The 13,117-nt window shown below is 50.2% G+C and overlaps 1 protein-coding gene across 1 annotated transcript in view; it reads right to left on the reverse strand.

The window, feature by feature from the left end:
* CEP250 (centrosomal protein 250) overlaps nt 1-13,117 on the reverse strand; it is a 29,646-nt gene that overhangs the window by 3,313 nt on the left and 13,216 nt on the right. Inside the window, 11 exon segments of the mRNA XM_032705290.1 lie at nt 1,217-1,491; nt 1,494-3,831; nt 4,777-4,931; nt 5,786-5,906; nt 6,102-6,229; nt 6,653-6,965; nt 7,523-7,608; nt 7,611-7,681; nt 11,308-11,588; nt 12,040-12,183; nt 12,451-12,585. Of these exon segments, the coding sequence (XP_032561181.1) occupies nt 1,217-1,491; nt 1,494-3,831; nt 4,777-4,931; nt 5,786-5,906; nt 6,102-6,229; nt 6,653-6,965; nt 7,523-7,608; nt 7,611-7,681; nt 11,308-11,588; nt 12,040-12,183; nt 12,451-12,585 (4,047 nt within the window).

Below are 13,117 nucleotides of genomic sequence, written 5' to 3' on the forward strand. Positions count from 1 at the left end.
CTATCTACAGCTCTGTCCTTAGACAAGCAAACATGTGCAAGCTGTGGGTGAAGTACGTATTTCTGCAGTGACTGAACACTACAGTCTTGTTCTCTGTTCTCTTTGCCTGTTACATCCTCATCCAGGACTGCTCTGTGGAAAAAAAAATCACGCTATCAGTCAAGCCATGTGCACTGCTCTGAACCTACTCAGGAGTCACCTCCCCTGTCGTGCCTTTCCTGGTGAACTGCTCCTTGGAGCATTGATAATTTTATTCTTGACACCAGCACTAAACCGATCTCTGAGGATGCAACTGCATTTCCTGATCAACTGCTCTTGCCCAGTTGATCTCCATGGATGGAACTGAAATCTTCCGTTGTTTTCACATTTTCTGCACTTGTCACTTCTTTGCTTCCCATCAACAGGTCACAGGACCTGTCAGCATCCTGATCAGGCTGCCAGTAATATTTCTTAAGTCATGTGTAAATGTATAATGCATAATATACAAGGTTTTCTTAGTAGTTTTTCTCTACATCTAATGGAATTCCATCATAATAATGGAATGCCAGATTATTGGCAAATTCCTGCCAAGGCTGCAGCACAGGCTATTGCAGCTGTTCCACTAGTGGGACCTGAATCAGTTCACCTTGAAGAAATCCACACGAATTTACCTTTGTGCTTTTTGGACAGGGGCACAAGCATGTCTTGAATGAGCAATGAAGCCTTTAACCTGACCAGGCAATGGTATAAATCCCATTCTTTTTAGTACACTGGACAAGCTGTCCCTCAGAAACCTCCATGTCTGAGAGCACCCTCTAAGCTCCAGCAGTGCAGCTGCTCTTCAGCCATCAGTACAAAACTCTGCTAAGTTCACTACATCAGTTTGGTCAGCAGCTCCCTTTCCTTTCCATGCCAAATCCAAGCCACTATGTGTTGGCTGAGCTTGCCTAGGCACAGGAGAACCAGTTCCCCATGCCCAGCCTTTGGACTGGAGCCGATATGAACAGCCAGCTCCATAGTTGTGTCAGTCGTTCCAGGCCTGCCAGGAAACATTCTCGCAGGTGAATGGTCTCTGCTGGAGCCAGCCAGCCAGCCAGCCAAGGCTGCTGGCTGCAGACCTGGCTGCTTTGCCCAAACAGGTCTTGTACTGATGGGAATCTATATTCCCACCTCTTAGAGGGAAACATCATTGGAATCCTTCACAGACTTTTGAGTTGAAATCAATCCCAGTGCCTACCTGCTGATGGAATCGGTCCGTGTCCCGCTCTGAAACCATTCTCTGCAGGATGTCCAATTCTTTCAGCAGAGTCCCTTTGGCCATTTCACTCTTGGTAAGGGCAGCTCTCAGGACTTGGGCCTTCTCTCTCCATTTGAGTTCTCTGCTTTGTGTCTGCTTCAAAGCAGCAGCCACACACTCCAGTTCCTCCCCATTGGCTTTCCTCTCAGCTTGCCATTGTTGGGTTAGCTCCTTCTGCCTTTGCAAGAGATGGTCTCTCTCCTGGAGAACTTTCATCTCTCTATTACCTCTTCCTCCCATTTTTGGAGGTTTTGGATTTGTTTCTTTAGGGTCTCCCCTTCATCCTTCCATCGCAAAGCTGATGTTAATTCTTTCAGGAGTTCGCTCTCCCTCTTTAGCTCTTGTTCTCTCCCTGATAGTGCCTCCTCTAAACACCTGACTCTGTCTGTTTGGTACTTGATCTCTTCATCCTTCTTCATCAAAGTCTGCTGAATGTGTTGGAGATCTTCCCGAAGAGCTCTTATTACCTCTTCTAACTCCTTTTGGTCGCTTTGAGCCTTGGTCTCTCCTTCTCTCTCAGGGAAGGCTTCTTCCAGCAGCTTCTCTTGCTCTCCCTCATGTCCAACCTCTTCATTCTTCTCAGCTGCCCTAAGCTGGAGATTCTGCCAAGTCTTCACTACTTCTTCTTGGCACCAGAGTTTTTGCAGAAGGGTTTCATTGTCTTCATCTTTCTTCCTCACCACTTCCTCAAGCAGAGTTATTTGCTTCTGGCATAAGGTTAGTGCTACTTTCATGCTTTCTTCATGGAGTTGGAACATGTTTATTTGCTCTGTCTGCTTGAGGAACTCCAAATGGTTCTCCTGCAACATCTGCCTCATTTTGTCTTGATCCTGCTCTAGACTTTTGGCCTGCCTGCCTTCCACCTCCTTCTGCTCTCGAAGGTCCTGGACGTGTTCGTCCAAAGATGCTCTCTCTTGATCTCTGGCTTCTAAAGAGGATTCAGCACATTCCAGTTTTTGCATGATGGCTTTAGTCTGCCCCACTGTCTCCTCCTTTTGCTGTTGAAGCTTAGAGACAGCCTCCTCCAGAACCCAGATCTTTTCTTCTCTTTCTTTCAGAGTCAGTGCTGCTGCTTGGAAATTTGTTTGCTCAGCTTCATGCTTTTTCTCCTTTTCCTTGCATGCCTCACACTGCTTTCTGAGGGATAAAATTTCCTGCTCTTTTTCCTTTAGTTCCACTTGAAGATGCTGCAGAATTTCCTTCTGCTGTTCAGAGTCTTCTTGTTGTTTTTGGAAGGTCTCAATCAGTTCCTTCTGAGATTCAATCATGACATCCTTTTCTTTCAGTACTGTCCTAGTGTATTCTAAATCTCTGTGCAAGACATTAATCTGTTGTTCTGTTTTTTCCTCATAGCTCCTTGTTTGTTGCTTTTGGATGTCTATGAGTCTGTCTTTTTCTTTTAAGGTTGCTAAGGTCTGCTCCAGTTGGTCACGGACAGTCCTTAACTGCATTTCCAGGGCTTCTTCAACTTCCTGGATTTGCTTTTGTTGTGACTCAAGCTCTTGTTCTTTTTTAGATAAAGAAAGTGTCATGTTTTCTACTTTACCAAGAAGCTCTTGCAGATGCCCTTCTTGCTGTTCCTTGTGCTGCTGCAAGAGCTTTAACTCTTCCCTTTGAGTGTCACACTCACTCTCTCTGTCCTTAAGAGCTGCCCTCAGGTGTTCAAGGCTTGTGTGCAGAGTTTTCCCCTGTTCTCTCTCCTTTTCCAGTTCTTGGATCCGCTGAGTCAGAGACAGAAGCTCCAAGTTTTTCTCCTTCAGGTTTCCTTTCACATGATCAAGATCCTCAAGCAGATTTCTCACTTGTGATGCACCATGTTGTTCTAGAACCATTATTTTCTCCTCCTGGGATCTGATCTCCTGCTCCCTCTCTTCCAGCTCCTTGCTCACCTTGCTGACAGCAGTGCTCTGCAATTCTAACTGCTTCTCCAGTTCCAATATCAGTTCCTGCTGGGATCTGATCTGCTGCTCCCTCTCTTCTAGCTCCTTGCTCACCTTGCTGACAGCAGCCCTCTCCATTTCTCGCTGCTTCTCCAGCTCCTGTATTTGTTCTTGCTGGGATCTAATCTCCCGCTCTCTCTCTTCCAGCTCTTTGCTTAAAGCAATCCTTTGTTGTTCTTGCTGCTTCTCCAGCTCCTGTATCTGTTCTTGCTGAGATTCTGTCTTCTTTTCTTTCTCTGTTATGTCCTTAATAACCTGATTGAGAGCAGTTTTTTGCATTTCTTTCTGCTTTTCCAGGACTCTCATCTGCTCTTGGTACACCTTCATTTCTCTCTCCCTCTCTGACAGGATGGCAGTCATATGAGCCAGATTCTCCTGTAAAGCTTTGCCCTCTGTTGCCTCTTTCTGGAGCATCTCCATTTTCTTCATCTGATTTTCCACTTCCTCATTTTTAATTTTTAAGAGGGACAGTGCAGTTTGGAGTTCTTGTTCAAGGGAGTGATTTGTGTCTCTTGCTGTATTTGCTCGGGTTTCAGAGGCTGTGACTGATTCCTCAAGAAGTCTGATCTGACACTCCAGTTTTTCTTTCTCTGCTTGCAGCCTGTCCCGTTCATGCTGCAAAGCAGGGACAAAAAGAGTCAGTCATTCCATCTCTTATGTCTGCTCTTCATAGCATACCTGAGCTCCTGCTGCAGTGGCAGGCATGGGCTGCCCCTCTCTCCCTGCCTCTCAGGGTGCTGCAGACCCTTCCGTGGCCCGCCTTTATGCTGCAGCTTCCCCAGTTCCCTCAGCCAGTCCCAGTTTCCTTTCTGCCCTTCCCCAACCTCTTGGAGCTCTACTCGAGTGTTCCTTTGGGGAGGAGCTGCCAGAACTGCAGCCAGGATTTCAAGTCCAGACTAACACAACTTAGGCAGTGCCAGGACAATGTGCTCTCCATTGGGACGGAAGGGAAGAGCAAAGGACACCAATATTTCCTTTGCTGGGTTTGGGGCAAGAGGGGGTGGTTTTCGACCTCTCCAGTGGAGAGTTGCCATGGTACTATCCCCTAGAGCCCCACTTTCCTCTCTTGAAGCAGCAATGGCCAGATTAATCTGTCAGTCTGGCTTTCCAATCAGGACTAGTTTTCCCTTCACAGGCCCATGTTATTATCTGCATCAGCACTTCTGTTGTCTCTTTTCTCCCCAGTGTCTGCTCTCAGATGGCCAATGCTGAGCGCCTTGCGACTATTAGGAAACTTGATCCTCTCATCTCTTTTTCCAGATCCAGATATTTGGAAATCTGAAGATGGATTTGGACACAAGGAAGTGCCCAGACCATGCAATGTAGAGACAAGCGTGGAAATTACTTTGACTAAAGCTTCAAGGGCAGAAAACTTCAGCACGGAGGAAAAGAAGCACCCTCAGCCCTAACTGGGTTTGAAATGACTATGACATCTTTTCCTCCTTATACAGAAGAACGCAATTAGAAAAGTTAAACTGGAAAAAGTCTTTCTTTAAAAATATGAACACAAGGTCCAAAATCAGCTAGGAAATGGCCCTTCATGGTATCTGCCAGCCTCACCAGGACATCCTGTCCTTGCTTCTCTGTGCTCTCCAGTTTCCTTTGCAGAGACTCCACCTCCTGACGCAGAGTCACAGCTTCTTCCTTCCTTGCAGAGGCCTCTTCCTTCAGGGCAGCTTCTAGAGAATCCCTCTTGTGTTCTGCTGTCCACAGCGCTGCAGCAGGAAAGGGGAAGGGGAAAAGCAAAGCCAAGCCAAACTGATGTGCATCCTGCAGACACATCAGCAGTGTCTTCTCTGCCTGTCTGTGTTACCTAGGCCCTAAGCCCACAGGGGCTTCCAAAGCTGACAGAAAGGAAGGAAACTTCCAGGCAGAGAAAAAAGGAAGAATGAAAGGGGCAAGAATCTGAGGAACATGAAAGTGTGCTTGCCCTTCTGCTTGTTGAAAGACCAGGACTGAGGGCATGGCAGCACCTCAGCCACGGTGTTAGAAGCAGGGAGAACTGACATGGATGAAACAGGGACAGACAGGAGGGGAAATATGAATCCAGGGTCCCAAAGGAAAAGGAAGAAGAAGCAAAAGTAAAGACTGACTAGGACACCGCTAGGACACTGACCAGGAATAGCTGAGAGAGAGTCTGAGACAAGGGAAACAAGGCACTGAGATGAAAATGCAGTTCTGATGTGTAGAGTGGGCAAACAAAGACAGAGAAAGGAGTGGGGATTCCTGTCCAGCCATGCTATAAAGAAACCAATAGCCCTGTAGGCTCTGGGATGGCCTGGAGTTTGGAGGAATCAAGCTCAGGCATCAAGATACACCTGTTTAGCAGGGACATGGGACCTGAAAGGCACCACCTCTGCACACGTTCCCCCGTGGCACAGCCAGATGCACTGCCAGCCACGCCATCTCTGCCTACCAAAAGCTCTCCCTGGGACTTCTAGGGAGAAGTCTCCTGCTGGTTGTTTTTCTCCTCTCCTATCCCCAGGCACTGCACTTTTCTTCTGTGTGGCATCAGAGATCCCCTTTGGCCAGAGGGGATGGGCAGTGGGTGGGAAAGGAGAAGCTGTACCTTCCTGGCTTTCAGCCAACTGTTTGTGCAGCTCCTGATTGCGGGCACACCAATGGTCCCTCTCAGCCTGCCTCGTGCTCAGTTCCAGCTCCAAGACCTGTGTTTTCTTCCTGGTGTCATTCTGGAAGAGTTAAGAAGAGCAGAAGCACTTCTCAGAGTCACTGCTGGTACAGTAATGGTAGATGTGATCATGATCCTGCCTCCTCCCCATGGCAGTGAGCCAACCCCCCCTAAAAGGATTGACACCCCCTCGGCATTGGCACTCTGCTTGTCCAGCAGTGGGACAGGATTTCTGGGTGCCCAGGGCACACATTACCAGATCTTTCTGAGTCTGCTCCAGGTGCTGACGCAGGTCTTGTAGGGCTGCTGCCACTCTGTCCACTGTGAGCTCCGTGGGGAGGTCCCTGGCCTGAGAAGCAGTTAGGCCCACAGCACTACCCTGTTCTGAAGAGAGAAGACATTCTGTTTCAAAACTGAATCCAAGGGTCTCCAACAAACAAGGCCTCTTTTTACACAGGAGAAGGAGGCTGTGCCTTTGCCATCGTCCTAGAGCTTGCCTTACAGCAAGCCAGTGTCACAGGTTGACATTATTTTGATGACCACTAATGACAGTGCTGCCCCAAGGAGGACTGCACATGCCCTGTGGCTTGACAGAACTCAGGCCTTTTTCCATTCTGATGCTGATCATTTCTCCACATACAAACACGGACTTGTGTCTCTGCAAGGATGTCAAGTTTTCAAAATTTCCCAAGGCTTGAGCCAGCCTAAGGTGAAAGGATGAGTCTGTCAGACCAGGATGACCCCCTTCCTCCATCTGCTGTCCCACACATGCTCTACAGACATACTGACCCAGCCTCTCACACTTGCCTGAGCTCCAAGTGACCAAGTCTCTGCAGTCACTGATCATGTGGTGGAGAACCAAGTGCAGTTTGTCCAGCTGGGATTGGGTTTCCTGGTGGGCACTGCTGGCCTGTTGACACTCTGTGGCCAAGGCCTCTTCTCTCTTCTCGGAGCTGCGGAGCCTCAAACGCAGCTCAAACCCCTCGGCCTCCAGATGTGGCAGAGAGTCCTTCAAGCTCCGTTCGCCCGCTCGTGACTCCTCCAGGGCCTGCAGCAGCTGCTCCTCTCGAGCTGCCAGGGCAGCCTCCTTCTCCTGCACTGCTTCCTGCAGGGACTGGATCTGGAACACGGGTGCACAGAGTGTCAGGGGCTGGGCTGCTCCTGAGGCAGCAGAGCAGGCAGTAGGGTGAGGAACAAAGGACAAATTCCTTCAAGCACAAGACACACCAGAAACAGAAGGTACAAAGCCAAGCATTCCAATGGAGAACAGTAAACTCCAAACAGGGAAAGGGGAGACAATGGGCATCCTTGCTGGTTCTGCTCCAAAACACCAGATGAGGTGTCTTCCCCAGCCTGACAGAACCACCTCTGAGTCCCCACATTGCTCCCTGCCCGGCACAGGCACAAACTCCACCAGGGACAACACTGGGAACACAGGGATGGAGAAGCTCAAAGCAGTCTGTTGTTTCTCCTCAAAGAGCTCATACTGGGACCCAGGAGAGAAGAGGGGAAAACACAGGTAGCAGACACCAGATCCAGCTTTGGCCTCAAGGTGCAGCGTCTCTGGGCAGAGCACAAGAGCAGTGTGTGCTGCTGGGAGGGAAAACCAGTGAGGGTCTACAAGCTGCAGGTGGCTATTGTGTGTCCCTGGAGAGAGGATATCAGTGCGTAGGTCACTGGTTGTTGAGCTCCTGCAGTTCTGTTGTGCGGTTCTGAAAGGAGCTGCTTGGCCTGGTGAAGAGCAGAATGGAGCTCAGACACTGGTTCTGCAGGGCAAGGTTCTTTTCCTCCAGGGTTCTGAGGCTCAACTCATTCTCTTCCAGACACACAGTCAGCCTGTGGAAAAAGCAACTGATGGCAGTGAAAGGCATTCTTCTTTCTTGGGTGCCTCAGGAAAGGGTAGCGGAGTTGCCCTCTGTGTGAGGCAACACTCCGGATGTATCGAACTCTGTCTTGGGGTGGATGATGAGCAAGTTGAGAGCTTATGGGTCAGGATAAAAGGGCAGACAAGTACAGGTCACCTGGCTGTGGGTGTTTGCTACAGGCAGCCTGATCAGGAGGAGAAATGGATGAGGCTTTCTACAGGCAGCTTGAAGCAACCTCACAGTCACAGGCCCTGGTTCTTGTGGGGGACTTTAGCTACCCTGACAACAGCTGGAAAAGCAACACAGTCCAGGATGTTCCTGGACTGTGCAAAGCATTGATGACAACTTCCTGTCACAGGCAGGGGAGGATCCCACAGGGAATGGTGTGCTGCTCAATCTCAGACTGACAACAAGGGAAGGCCTTGTTGGAGAGGTGAAGTTTGGGGGCAGCCTTGGTTGCAGTGACCATGAGATTGTGGAGTTCTGTTGGGGGCAAGGAGGATGCAGGACAGCAAGTTAAGATTACAACCATGGACTTCAGGAGAGTTAACTTTAGCCTCTCCAGGGATCTTCTTGAAAGAACCTCATGGAAACAGGCCCTGTAGGGAAAAGGGGTCTAAGAGTGTTGGTTGATATTCAAGGATCACTTCCTCCAGGCTCAAGAACAATGCATCCTAATGAGCAAGAAATCTGGCAAAGGGGGCAAGAGACCTGTGTGGATAAACAAAGAACTCCTGTCATTACTCAAGTGGAAGCAGGAAATACACAGGAGATGGAAGCGAGGTCAGGCCACTTGAAATGAATACAGAGAGATTATCAGAGTAAGCAGAAATGAGAAGGGCCAAGGTCCATCTGGAGTTAAATCTGGCCAAGGATGTCAAAGGACAGCAAGAAGGGTTTTTTCAAAACAAAAGGAAACAAAGGATAATGTGTGTTCCTAAACAGATGGGAGACCCTGGTGACAGAGGATACAGAGAGTTACTGAGCACCTTCTTTGCATCAGTCTGCACTGACAAGACCACCCCTCAGAGATCTCTCACCCAGGAAACAGGGATTGGAAGCAAGACTTTCCTCTGAAATTCCTTGGAAAGTCCTCCTTTCAAGGAGGATCAGGTTAGAGAACATCTGGGCAGACCTGACATCCACAAGTCCATGGGCCCCAACAGCATGAATCCATGAGAGCTGAGGGACTCAGCTCACAGACTCCACAGCGAAGCTGCTCAAGATCAGCTTTGAAAGGTCATGGAGATCAGGAGAGGTGCCTGAGGACTGAGAGACAGCAAATGTCACTCTGGTTGGGAAAAAGGACAAGAAGGAGGACCCCCAGAACCACCAGCCAGTCAGCCTCCCATCAGTCCCTGGAAGAGTGATGGAGTGCCTCGTTCTTGGAGACCACCTCTACTCACATGAACAACGAGATCAGGATTCACCAAAGGTAAATCCTGCTTGATCAACCTGATTGCTCTCTGTGATGAAACACCTACCTGGATGGATGAGGGGACAGCAGTGGATATTGTCTGCCTCGACTTCAGCAAGGCCTTTGACACTGTCTGTCACAACATCCTCCTGGACAAACTCAGGCAGTGTGGGCTGGATGAGGGAATGGTGAGATGGGATTGAGAACTGGTTGAGTAACAGCTCTCAAAGGGTCAGTGGCACAGGGTCTAGTTGGAGGGCTGTCCCCAGTGCTGTCCCCCAAGGTTCAAGACTGGGCCCAGTACTGCTCATTAACTCGTTCAACAATGACTGGGATGAGGGGGTCGATGCCTCCTCAGCTGGTGACACAAGGCTGGAGGAGTGGTCGATCCCCCAGAGGGCTCAGCCCTTCAGAGGGACCTGGACAGGCTGGAGAGATGGGAGAGAAGAACTGTCTGAAATTCAACCAGGGCAAATGCAGAGTCCTGCACCTGGGGAGGAACAACCCCAGACACCAGCACGGCCTGGGGTGACCTGCTGGAGAGCAGCTCTGGGAGAAGGACCTTGGGGTCCTGGGGGACAACCAGTTGCTCCTGAGCCAGCAGTGAGCCCTGGGGCCAAGGAGCCAAAGGGATCTGGGGGTGCATTAGGAAGGGCATTGCCAGAAGGTCAGGGAGGGCATCCTGCCCCTCTGCTCAGCCCTGGGAGGTACATCTGGAGGGCTGTGTCCAGCTCTGGGCTCCTCAGCACAGGACACACACGGAGCTCCTGGAGCGGGTCCAGCACAGGTTGCTGAGATGCCGAAGGGATGGAGCAGCTCTGGGAGCAGGAAAGGCTGAGGGAGCTGGGGCTGTTCAGCCTCCAGAGCAGACACTGAGAGGGGCCCTCCCCAGTTGTCAGAGACTGAAACAGTTAATGATTTATGCATTCTAAGAGACTTCTGCAGGCTTTTGACTTTCTGATGGGCAACTGGGCCCATCCCCCTCCCTCCTCCAGTGCAGCAAGCCCTGAAAGGCGGGAAGAGCCGCGCCAAAAAGGGGGACACCAACCTATGAAAACAATTCCCTGCCCTAGGGCAGGTGCAAAGGATATGGATTTTGACTGGTGACTTTGGGGTTTTGGCGGGGTTTTTGCTTTTCCTTCTCCCCCCACCACCTGCGGATCAAGACATCGCTGGATCCAGTGGGCAGTGATTATCTCATCTTCTTTTTTTTCTTGCTCTCCCTTACTCTTACCCTGTCTTTCTCTCCCCTATGCATTTTTCTCCTCCCCAGAAAGGTTATGACAGCACCCAAAATGTTAACATACCTATTGATGCAGAATTGTTAAAATAAATCTTGTCAATATATGTTTTCAGACACCGATTACTTAGTGTCGTTTCGCTTTAATCCACCCCAAAGGAATTATTGATAAAACCTGGGTTACCCCCTCCCCCCTCTTTTCCTGGGGCGGGTCGTAACACCAGGGTGTGTCAGGGTCTGCAGGGAGGGGGCAGAGGATGGACCGGGCTCTGCTGGGGGGGCCCAGCAATGGCACAGGAGGAACGGGCAGGAACTGATGCCCAGGAAGTTCCACCCGAACACAGGGAAGAACCTCTTTGCTGAGCAGTGACTGAGTTCTGAACAGAGACCAAAGAGGGTGTGTTGTCTCCCCCACTGGAGATATTCCAGAACTGTCTAGACACAATCCTGTGCCACATGCTTGAGCAGGGAGGTGGGACCAGAGGCCCCACTGTGGTCCCTTCCAAACTTCACATTCCGTGATTCTGTTAATCTTGCTCAGATCAAAAATCATGGCCTTAAGATGGCTTCTGCCAACCACAGGGATCAGGATGCCTGGTGATACTGATCCCAAAGGTTTCAAGTTCCTGGACCCAAGGTGGAGCTGATGGATGTATCCAGCTCATTACACCACACCTTGTCCAGTGTTAACCCCCCTACCTGACAACAGAACACCCCCTTATAGGGGAAGAGCTACTCCAAAAGCTTTTGCCTTCAGAAAAAACTGTAACTGAAGGACTAAAAGAAAATGGAACACAAAATCAAGAGAATGAAACACATCTGCATGGATAGTTCAGAACTCTGACATTTAGGAAATGCTTCCAGAACCACCTGCAGATGCAAAGATTGGAAAGAGGCAACCCATGACGCAGAAAGCACAGTCCCACAGGCTTTCATTTACCTGGCTTTTTCCCTCTCTAGGGCCTTCACCGAAGACTGAAATTCTGAGTTTTGCCGCTCTGTTTCTTCCCAACGGCTCCTTTCGCTCTCCAAGTTTTGCAGACAAACTTTCTGCTCCTTCTTCTCCTGTTCAGCCACCTCCAGGATCTTCTGGAGCTTCTCAACCTCCAGCATCTTCTGCTTTGAGAGTTCTTGGGCCTCGCTCACATCTTGCTGAGCTTTGTGGGCAATGGCTTTGTGGGACTCTCTGCAGGCTGCAAGCTGAGACGTCCAGTGTCCCACCTCAAGGCAAAAGAAAAAGCAGTCAGAGACTACAGCTTGTCACTGTCAGCCACATCACAGACTGTGAGGAAAGGCAAAGGACAACTTTCAGTTCCACCCTGTCCCAATGGGATCAGATTCCCAAAGGATACGGACGACTTGTTTCAAAATCTCAGGGGTCACCAAAGGCTTCTGAGAAACCAGTTCAAAAATCAAGGCCAGCAGTAAGAGGCCAGCAAAAATCCCTGCTGGTGACTGCTGCCCAACAGGCCAAAGGACTAGCCCAGCTGTCCAGGGCTGAGATTCAGCAGACCAGGACGTGTCCTCCAGAGCAGTTCCATGGAGCCCAGGAATGAGGCAGGCAGAGGGATCAGCCCACCAGCTGCTGCTGGAAAAGGCAACAAGGGAAAGGCAACAAGGGCACAGACTACCTGTTGCATGACTGTGGGGCGGCTGCTGCTGTTTCACACACCTGCTTTTGTAGATCCTCCCTCTGCTCAAGGAGGAGATTCATTTCCTCTTGGATGCTTTCAAGTTCTTCTTTGTGCCTCTTCTCCGCTACCTGGAGTTCCCTCTGAGCTTCCTGCAGCTCTGCTTGCAGGTTTGCCTTGATGGTCTGGAAACACAAATGCAGAGCAAATTCCTGGAACCTTCCTTCAGGCTCAGCTTTTTCTCCTTTCTGTCTCAAAATCCCATTTATTCAGCCACTTATGGCTTCTCTACCCAGCTCCACTTCCATTGCAACCCTTCCTTCCTGGGGTTGAGCTCCGGAGCTCACCAGGCTCTGTGCTTTCAGTGCCTGCACTAGTCCTTGCTTCCTCAGTCCTGCATTTTATGGCCTTGGTACTGCCCTTCACTCTGTTCCCTGGCTACTCAGACTTACCTGCCCCTTCTCTTGCTGTTCTTGCATCTCCTGCCTCAGCTGCTGGACCTGCTGGCAGGCTTGGCTTAGCTCTCCCTGAGTTTGGAGCAGTGTCTCTAGTAAAACACTCTTCTCGTTCTGCTTTTCCAGCAGGACCTGCACAGAAACAAAGAGCAGATGGGTTCACACTTCCATACGTGTGTGTCAGGATACAAGGACTGATGGGCTCACGCCTCCTCAGAGCACTGTGCTGCTGCTGCTGCTCTCCTGGGTCCTTATCTGCCCACAGACACACAACTTCCCAAGGGAGACTGGCACCATAAACGTGACCCATCCATGTCTGAAGCCCCAACAGACTGCCAGTCATCTCCCAGGGAAGGGTGGCATTTCCCTGCTGTCTGGCTGTGCTGCTGAGGGTGTCCCTCCTCCTCTGCCCTGTCTGCTTTGTCTTTCAACAGCAACTGCTGCACCTCGTGAGCAGCAGAGCAAACACAGAGCTGCTGAGGGCTGAAGGGAGCAGCTCACTCAGGAAACCCATGTGTTCTAAGTAGGAGGTTGGTGAAAATTACTTCAGTTTCAAGCTCTTCAGCTGACTTTGGAAGGTATTGACATTCCAGGGACACACTGTCATCCCTGAGCACTGCCCTGGCATTTCAATACCTGCAGACACAGCTGGGGGTACTGCTGT

Source organism: Chiroxiphia lanceolata, chromosome 17 (assembly GCF_009829145.1).
Source record: "Chiroxiphia lanceolata isolate bChiLan1 chromosome 17, bChiLan1.pri, whole genome shotgun sequence".
Taxonomy (NCBI): Eukaryota; Metazoa; Chordata; class Aves; order Passeriformes; family Pipridae; genus Chiroxiphia; species Chiroxiphia lanceolata.